The 10,000-nt window shown below is 44.8% G+C and overlaps 1 protein-coding gene across 3 annotated transcripts in view; it reads left to right on the forward strand.

Annotated features, from left to right (window-relative positions):
* The window catches only part of LOC105909818 (sodium-coupled neutral amino acid transporter 3-like), a 49,988-nt gene that overhangs the window by 16,212 nt on the left and 23,776 nt on the right, over positions 1 to 10,000 (forward strand). For 2 of the 3 annotated variants that reach the window (XM_031567574.2, XM_031567573.2), the window contains 9 exons: positions 184 to 348; positions 1,130 to 1,162; positions 1,531 to 1,563; positions 1,728 to 1,760; positions 2,101 to 2,133; positions 2,921 to 2,953; positions 3,113 to 3,145; positions 3,378 to 3,471; positions 3,642 to 3,757. In XM_031567574.2, coding sequence (XP_031423434.1) covers positions 248 to 348; positions 1,130 to 1,162; positions 1,531 to 1,563; positions 1,728 to 1,760; positions 2,101 to 2,133; positions 2,921 to 2,953; positions 3,113 to 3,145; positions 3,378 to 3,471; positions 3,642 to 3,757 — 509 coding nt within the window. In that variant the 5' untranslated portion in view covers positions 184 to 247. The remainder of the gene's footprint in view (positions 1 to 183; positions 349 to 1,129; positions 1,163 to 1,530; positions 1,564 to 1,727; positions 1,761 to 2,100; positions 2,134 to 2,920; positions 2,954 to 3,112; positions 3,146 to 3,377; positions 3,472 to 3,641; positions 3,758 to 10,000) is intronic. The other variant, XM_012838481.3, reaches the window with a different exon arrangement.

Here is a 10,000-nt window from a genome sequence, read left to right on the forward strand (position 1 = left end):
ACACACTTGTATGAAAACACAGATTGCTCAATCTCATTACTCGTGATAATGATTGCTCATTACTCTCTGAACACACAACCGTGCCTCTCTCTTACACAGACTCAATCACTCTCTTTACTGATGTGATGGAGTAATGTTTGTGTGTGTGTGTGTGTGTGTGTGTGTGGGTGTGTGTGTTTTCAGAAACCTGAGGGGACAAAAGGAGGCCAGTCACCCCTACCCCACACACTCACAGAGGGATCATTAGATGAACCCGTCTGCAACCATGGAAGCTGATCCATCCGAGATGAACGCCATTCCCAATGGCAAGGGACACGAGACCGCCGAGGCGACAACCTCTCCCGCACAGTGAGTATATACATTTAAGGACCAATATCAGGACCTAAAACAAATAAGAACTTGATACATATGAGGCCCCAGTGCTATTGGAGACCCACAAAATAAGATAAGAGGAAATAAGATAGAGGATGTTGTCTTAGTGGAGTGTCCCCAGTAAATTCAAGTAAGCGTGTGTTTATGCTGTCTTTCAGCTAGCGTAAGACCATTCAGTCATGTCATCTTCATAAGGTGAACCTCTGATATGAAGCCCCTGCTGCTAATGCTCACTGCTAGTGGGTTACTCGTCAGCACTAGTTATGTCGCAGAGCACACACTATGCACCTTGTTGACAATGCAGCACCGACCCGAGCATATAACTGAATGTGTAGGTGTCTGACGTTGCGTGTGCGGATGTATGTGTGTGTATATATCACAGAGAACGAGAGAGAGCGAGTGGGAGATTGTGCATGTGTTTTTTGTAAGAGTGTGTATGTGTCCTTGTGTATGTGGGCATGCATGCGCTTGTGTTCCAGTGTGTGCGACTGTGATGCACACCCTGTGCTATGAGAACTGCCCTGGTTAATTCACCCCCCCCCCCCCCCCCCCCCCCCCCCCCCCCCCCCCCGACCTTTCCACCTGCATGTAAATGCTTGGTACTCAGAAGTCCGTGAACTATATTTCTTCATTCCTCTCAAAGTGGGACATAGTAGTCCAAAGCCTCTTTGGCCTCACCATGCTAAGGTTTCTGTTGTTTATTTCACTTCTTGCACTGCCGCTGGACTGCGGACCCTCTCTCTGCGTCGCTTTTCAGAGAAACTGTATCCAGCTCTACCCATAATTCAACGTAAGTTGCTTTAATAATTAAGGCAGGATTTCATTAACGGTAAATGACTCAGAAATGACTCAGTGTGTGTCAGTACATCACATGCAAGCCTGTGGTCCTGGGTGTATGTGTGTGTGTCACACCAGCTCAATTATCTAATGTCCTTGTGCTTTGTGTCCAGATCTGCTACCTCTTGTTATCCATTGTCGTATACAGTGAATAGTCCGTTTCTTCAATGTCAGCAATTTTTGTTCTCACACAAGGTCCCTAAATGGGGCGAGCAGTGCCCTTGTCTCACCCTTGTAGTCTCTAAGGAATGGGTTGTATTGTGTTTTTGACCCTTGCGCCCCCGCTGGATGCTGGATGCCCCTCTATGCGTCGACCTGCAGGGAAACAGCTCCTAGCGCTGCACAAACTGCCACGTAAGTCACATTGGGGAGGGAAGGACTCGAGGAAGGAAGGACTCGTTTGCATGCCTTTCTAAAATGTTTTTTTTTATAAAATGCCCACCTTACTCCATCCCCATTGTGACTTTACATTCTTTATAACTCTTTGTGCACTCGCTGGATTTGGGTCGGCCTTGCAGGGAAAATGTCCCTAATAATACTCAGACTGGCACGTAAGTAAGACTCGTTACTCGCCCACAAGGTCATTTCCAAGTCAGGAGCATTTATACTTCTCATGACAATGAGCCCATCATGACCATTCATGTACAAAGACGCTCATAACTACTGATGACTTAAAGCACAGATATACTCTATTATTCCACGAAAAACAGACTTCACTAGGAACTCATCAAAAGGGCATTAGAAGGCTCACATGCTGCTGTTATTTGACAGGAGTGTCAGACAGTGGGAATGTTCTGTTTCCATATAGTCACTAATGACTGTCTCTGTTGCCTTGCTCCTTGTGCTTTTACTGGACACTGGATCTTTGACATTCTCTGCTCATGTTTGCAGGGAAACCGTTCCCAATAGCACCGAAAACACAACGTAAGTTAGGGTCTGTTTTTAAGTAACATATGTTCCTACAATGATGTGTAATGTGTGTGGGTGTGCGTGTGCGTGTGCGTGTGTGTGTACGTGTGTGTCAGTGTGTGTACGTGTGTGTGTCTGTACAAAGGTGAGACACGCTTCCATTAATCTCTGGATCTGTAATTCTTCTTCAAATCCAATCCAATCCAAATAAAAGTATTGAAATGTGTGTGTTTGTGTACTGAATGGATCGGTGTCTTGGTGTATGTGTGTGTCTGTGTTGGTGTATGTGTCTCTGTGTGTTGGTTTATGTGACTCTTTGTGTTGGTGTGTGTCTCTGTGTGTGATGGTGTATGTGTGTCTGTGTGTTGGTGTATGTGGGTCTCTGTGTGTTGGTGTATGTGTGTCTGTGTGTGATGGTGTATGTGTGACAGTGTGTTGGTGTATGTGTGTCTGTGTGTTGCTGTATGTGTGTCTGTGTTTTGGTGTATGTGTGTATGTGTGTTGGTGTATGTGAGTCTGTATGTGTTGGTGTATGTGTGTCTGTATGTTGGTGTATGTGTGTAAGTGTGTTGGTGTATGTGTATTGGTGCATGTGAGTCTGTGTGTGTGTGTCTGTGTGTGTGTCTCTCTTCAGTATATTACAGTAGCCTTTAACAATTCCTATGCCATAGGCAGTATGTCTCGAAACATCTGTCAGTTGTGCACCACTGCCTATAACACATGCTGATGTTCCCTTGTCTTCTCTGTTTGGATATCATGTCTTGACCCTAATGCTGTCACTTGATGCTGGATGATTTTACAGGGACACTGTCCCCAATAGCACAGAAAATACTACGTGAGTTACACTGCTCAGTAGAAGAGTCTGTCATAATTTGCATGCCTTTCTAAAATGTTTAAAAAATAAAATAAAATGCCCACCTTACTCCACTCCCATTGTGACTTTATATTCTTTATAACTGTTTGTGCACTCGCTGGATTTGGGTCGGCCTTGCAGGGAAAATGTCCCTAATAACACTCAGACAGCCACGTAAGTAAGACTCGTTACTCGCACACGAGGTCATTTCCAAGTCAGGAGCATTTATACTTCTCATGACAATGAGCCCATCATGACCAGGTCATTTTCATGTACAAAGACGCTCATAACTCAAGTCATTAATGGCCATTCAGGGAGTCAGTGTGCTTTGTTCCTTGCGAGGTGCTTTGTCATGACTGTTGTTCCGTCTTTTCTGTCTTTTCTGTCTTTTCTGTCTCTGTCTCAGTGCCAGCAGAACTGAGGACTCTGAGGCCAATCTGGCGGAGAGCCATGAGTTTCTGTCCCCAGTTGATGACAAGAAAAACCCTCGCTTCACGGATGTAAGTACACACAGCAGGAACAAATGAAGATGTAACCCGTATATTGTTGTATATGAGGTTATTTCCACAAGTCTTTTCCTCTTGAGTTCTGCGTGTCACTATCCCATTCGAATCCCTTTGCTTTTTCTCACTTGCATTCTCTGTTGTGTTTTGTCTTTTCCTTTCCTCAGTTTGAGGGAAAGACCTCATTTGGAATGTCTGTGTTCAACTTGGGAAACGCCATCATGGGTAGTGGAATTCTGGGATTGGCGTACGCCATGGCCAACACCGGCATCGTCTTGTTTTTGTGAGTCACAATGCAAGCATGTTTTGATATTTAGTGTGAATTAATAAGCTTGTGAGCAAACAGGTTTTGAACACCATCATCAACAACAACAGGTTCAAGCATCCTAATCTGACATTAGGACTTGCTTAATATTCACCTACACATAACTTGTCTTCAAACAGACACGTATTCCTCTTGAGTAAATTCCCCTCAGCACACTGAGTCCTTGAAAGCAACGCATTTTATTATTTATTTTCAGTAATTAATTTTAAGCAACCAGACGAATGAGTCCTGTGTGACGTTTGCTGTTCCCTTAATTAAGCAAACAAGATGTTCACTTCTGACACGTAAATAAAAGTGAGTCATCGTTGGGCACGGCTAGCAGAGCAGGAGGCGATGAGGCCGCACGCTTCAGCTCTAGATGAGGACAAATCAGTCTGTAGCCCTCGAGAGACGCGAAGCTTAATGAGACCTTAGTCAAGAGGTCTCATTAATATGCTAATACAACTACTGCTGCCATAGGGGTGCTATTACAGTGATGGATGTGTGTTGAGTTAGCTGCTCTTGAGTTGTATGTCCTGGTGTGTCTAATGGAAGATCATGCCTGGATGTGTTTGCATAGAGGGGTAAGTAGCATGTGTCCTGCACGCCTGTGTTTCAGCGTCATCTGTAGCCACAGCAGCAAGTCCCTGAGATTTGTTGTGGTAGTCCAATTGGTTCAGCGAGGAGGTTACATAAGACATAAGCTCTGGGTTTAGAGTTAGATTTGGATTTCTAACCTCAAGGGCAGAGACAGCCTTGCTATGGAGCTGTGATGATGCTCATTATTTAGGTGGCAGGCTGCAGCTTCTCCCCTCTCTCACAGCATGACCGAAGGCGATCAGAGCGGAGGCAAATATGAACCATGCCACAGGAGGGGTGTATCACCAGTCTGATTATGAGGAAGCCAACGGTTGCGTCTGGGCAGACTTCCTGCTCGTTAGAACTCTGCGACGTGAACCCTGCCATCGTGACTCAGAGAAATTCCATTAATCAAACAGGGATAGCAGAATTCCCATGCCCATAATGGCAAAATACTAGGGGCTGGAGAAAGATTCCTAATGGAAAACTATAATGGCCTATCTATCTACACTATCTATTTCAAAATCCAATTTTTTTTAGGCATGCCACAGAGGCTACTGATGCGTAGGCGTGCTGTCCACTTTCATAAAGTCTACTCCATTAGAGTGATAGGCACTTAGCCTGGACAAATCAGAAACCTCCATTTCATTTGTACCAAACATGCTAGTTGGCTAGCTGAGGGTAACCAGGCTTACAGTGCTTTTACAGTGCCTTTACACTCCCTTTGCATTACTTTCAGCAGTTGGGCCTCCTATTTTTATGTTTCCTCAGACAAGTAATCAAAACACAAAGGCCTAACTAAACACAGAACAATGCCTTTTTAATCATACCCTTACATCACTCAGTAGTCTCAGTATTTGTTGATGGCAGAAACTACATACTGTGTCTTTAAAGGCCCACCATGTCGGTGCAAAGGTAATCATCGGCTGTCATCAGGGTTGTGTTGCTCTGTGACATTGTATTGTGTGCTTTAAGCCCTTTTAATGCTGCTTTTACTAGAAATTACAGGCTAGTCAATGGGTTTGTTTGCCAAATGACCTTCACTATTATCACACAAGGGGTGTAAGAAGGAAAGTAGGGTTTGGGATTGTTGTGTTCATGCCAGGGATGTGTTCTGGCAGGCAGTGTTGCTGCAGGAACCCTTGGGATTTGTTCACTTTAAGTGATGAGCAGAATTGTTTCTGCCATTTAAACCTGGGCAAATAACTTTGAGCCTGTCATTCTATGCACTATGCCTTAACAAAGTAGTCACAAAAAATCACCAGTATTTTATATGTATATACTGTATATATATACAGTATGTCTGTAGGACTGTAGTCTGAAGAAACCCCTTGTGAAGGTTCCATAAGTGGGGAAAAAAATAGAAAAGTTTATTTTCTGAAGGTTTGAGCTATTTAACGTGACTTGGTTTCCAAAGATGTTCAGAGCGGTTGAACCCGTTGGACCCAAAGCAGCGATCTCTCCGTCTGTCGACAGGCTAGCGTGACCTCTGGGTTATACTGTCAGATGTGGGGGGAAAGCCACAGGAAAGTTTGTTTCTTCCCACCACAAAATATGTGCTTCTATATCTGTAGGTCTTTGGAACAGCGTGGAGTTAGCATGGCCTCAGCCACATATGCACTGGCCAGTGAAGGCCTTAGTCAGTAATGTCAGTACCAATTTATTTTTATATCAGTTTATGTTGCCCCCCCCCCCCCCCTTCCTGACAATAAGGTTAACAAAATTGGCCTTGTGATGGTTTGCATGCGCTTCAAACACATCTACCCTTAACAGGCCTACACATAGAGTTAGGTCTAGGGTTGTGGCTAAAGACAGATGTGTTGTTGCACCACGTCTGTCTCTGTCTCTGCCACTGTCCCCCAGAGGGGACATAGGACCTACATAGCAGCAAGCCTAGCCTCACCCCCACCCTCTTGCACTGGAAGACGTGCAGCATTGACAAGAATTAATGAAACGAGAAGAGAAAAAAGAAACATGTTCGCACCCAGGACCCTAAAAGAATCTCACATTTCTTCCACTTCTCTCTCTCTCTCTCTCTCTCTCTCTCTCTCTCTCTCTCTCTCTCTCTCCTTTTTCTTTTTAGCGCCTAGTCTGAGCACCTTGTTAGCCAGTCCATGCGCCAGAAGGTCATGATATCGAGGCTAAGCCTCTCTCTCTCTCTCTGGCCTCAGGAGAATGAAAGGCGACAAAGCTGCTTGGTTGTCCATAGTAGCAGATGCCCCTCACTTGGGCCCAGTGAAGCTTGGGGGAGTTTTGAGTCAGACTAAGCACAGAGGTCATGCATCATTGAAGAGTTGTCTGTCCTTCGAGGGAACAGAAAAGTGTAGGCTTGACACGGCTACGTGACGGTTGCCACAGAGAAATATTATAAGAGAGAGAAGGGAGGTGATGGGGGGATTATTTGGCAGAGGTTCAACAATGCTACATGATGATAACGAAACGACTGCTAACGTTGTGTTATGAATCCAGGGAGCTGATTCAATGACACAAACATTACTAGGGCAGTACTTTGTATTTGACCTTTAAGAGAAAGCATCTTCCAAACTTCAACTTTCAACTTTCAAGTTCAACTTTCATGTTTGTAAATACATGGCACTTTTGGAATGGATCTCCTTTACCTATTGATGCTTGGGGTTGCCAAATAAATAAATGCTTACATACATGTCGAAAGTTACTGTAGCATTGTACTGTAACGTGGTCATTTAGAGAATGTTTAACAGTCATTAGTTATGGAGAACAGGAGGCTGTTTTTGTCCTCCTGGGAGTTCTTAATGTTAGAATTTCCAGCTTAGTGTTTTACCAGTTGAACATCTATTGAGTAAGATCGAGACACAAGGGTCATGTATCGTGGTCAAGATGACTGTCCTTCGAGGGTAGAAGATGTTTGTATGAGACAGTTTAGTGATGGTTGCAAGGAGAAGATGATGTAATATTGAAGTGACTGAAGGGTTTTACTGTAATATGTGGTCTTTACCAGATACTTAACTGTCCCGGGTCATGTACAAAAATAAACATCATGTTGTATATGTGAGTACAGCCTATGGCAATGCCGTTGCTAGGTCATTACTTTACCAGATTTTCTTCCTGCCTCCTTCCGCTTGCTCTTCCTCCTCCATGACGATAGAGAGAAAGGGAGGGCAGACAGGATAAGTGTCCATGTCTCACATCACCGTGACGATAGAGAGAAAGGGAGGGCAGACAGGATAAGTGTCCATGTCTCACATCCTCCATGACGATAGAGAGAAAGGGAGGGGAGACAGGATGAGTGTCCATGTTTCACATCACCGTGACGATAGACAGAAAGGGAGTGGAGACAGGATGAATGCCCATGTTCCACATCACCGTGACGAGGCCTGGGTGGAGTGAAGTCAGAACACTCGGTGTGGCTGACTAGAATAAACAGAACAAAAATGACTGCGTGATGTTAACGGGGCGTCAGTCTATCAGTCTGTCAGCCCTCTGTGTGTCTCTCTCTCTCCAAGACAGGAAGGAGAGAGAGAAAGAGCGCCTGGTAAGGAAAGAAAAAAAAAGGTCGTGTCCACACTCTCACGTTGTCGTCGTCGGTGTTCTTTTGTAGCCGTGGTATTTGCGGGAGTGATTTAGTGCAGGTCCTCTCGGCTCCGGAGCAGGGAGTAGAGAGCGGGCCGGGCGCGGAGACCCACTGGGGCACGGCGGGGCACGCCAGTCTTTGCCCACATGGATCAGCTGACCTGTCCTATATTCCATCCTCCTCCTACCCCCCCCCCCCCCCCCCTGCCTCCCCACCAAGTCAGCTGACTCAGCCCTGCCCAAACCAAGCAACGCGATTTGCTGCCATCAATTTCGAAGGAATGAACACAAAAAAAAGCCTTGAGAAAAAAAGAAGACCGAGCAAGAGTTGAAACCGAGGTGAAAGTCGTGTTCGCCCATGGAAACCATCCCAGCGTTTCGTTGCTAAGGGAGACCAGAGAGGGAGATAAATACAGCTTTCTTTTTCCCACTCTTTTTATCATGAGTAAAAGGAAATGGAGGCCCTTGTACAAGCGGGGGGGAGAGACGTTGTGAGATCGAGTGCCCTTGTAGGAGTGAAGATTAGTGTGTTTGTCCAGATGTTGGCAGCTGGAGGCAGGGCTTGTATTTTTGGTAATATCTGCGGCTTCCTCTTGCCTCTCGACCACGGGCCGACCGCTCTCCAGTAGTTTTCCTCTTCGTTAAAGCTCTGGCCTCTCCCCTTCCATGCTAAAAACCAGGCCACAAATAGCTCTGAAAGAAAAACCCTCACGTTAATGCACTCATGTGCTTGTGATGTCTTATTTTTTCCCTTGTTTTCTCATAAGCCAGCATGAGCTCACAAGAGGTGAAGTAGTTCACACTGGAGGAGCATGTATGTGACCTCATAGGGAAGACAGAATAAGAGAGAGAGAGAGAGAGAGAGTGAGGGAGAGACAGAGAGAGAGAGAGAGAAAAAGAGAGAGAGAGATAGAGAGAGGGAGAGACAGAGGGAGAGACAGAGAGAGAGCGAGACAGGGATAGACAGAGAGAGAGAGATAGAGCGTTCTAGTCATTTTCTGCAGCTGCACACTTCTTATCTAAAGTTTGCTTTTGTGTCTCCAGCTGTACCAACTAGAGAAAGAAAAAGATACACTATCCAGTAATGTGTCATTTCAGCTGTTAAGAGGTACTCCCCATTAGAATATCTGCCAAAGTTCACACATAACTATTATGCATTTGAACAGATTCTTTATTACACATGAGTTAGATTAACTGAATTGTAACCGTGTAATTAAACTAAAGTCTGTATACTGGCTCTGTTTATCTTTACATCTTGTCTTCCAACAGCAATGACAGTTGAAAGATATCATTGGTCTGGGTGGAAATGCTAAACAGATTTCCCGTGAAAACATCACTGTTATACTGTAATATAACAGACTTCTATGTAAGCTCTGACGTTAGTTGCGGTTGCGTGATTCTAGCAAAGAACTCGATGAAATGTCGGTCTGATGGTCGATGTCGGTTTATTCTACGTAACAGACTTCGAGCACACACAACACGCTACGATGGAGAGAGAGAGAAGGAAAGATTAGGAGGTCCATAGTGTAGCTTCTGGTTGGCTTTGTCTTCACAGGCCACGATGTCTCCTCAATTCTCCTTGCTCCGTTCTCTCACCGGTCGTAGCGGTCGGTGTCTCTACGCGGAATTCTTTCTTCAACACAACACACTCAGCATACAAGTTACAGTTCAGTTATAGTCAATAGAATACACAACTTAGCATAATGGGTGTGTCTGTGGTCTGGTTCACGGTGTAAGTTGGGTGCATCCTGTGCATGGGGTAAAAGGTGTGAATGTCAGCAGACAGAGAGGGTCTTGCTGACCATTTGTGTGTTAATGAAGGTGGTGAGAATGTGATACATTCTTGTGGGGGAGGAATTCATATGAGTTGAAAGTATATGAAAAACACCTTAATCTAACACAGTATAGCGATGGTCTGCTTTACACACCCTAGATATCTCTGAAGATGATTTCAGCACATTTAAGTAAAACTGAGTCCAACTATCACCTCCATTTCCTGTCCATATTCATCATTACTTACCTTATCACAGTTGAGTGCATTGTAGAGTAAGTCTGCCCTTTAAATACCTGTGCCATCTTGTGAGCTGATATTAC

This window comes from Clupea harengus, chromosome 5 (genome assembly GCF_900700415.2).
Source record: "Clupea harengus chromosome 5, Ch_v2.0.2, whole genome shotgun sequence".
NCBI classification, from domain to species: Eukaryota; Metazoa; Chordata; class Actinopteri; order Clupeiformes; family Clupeidae; genus Clupea; species Clupea harengus.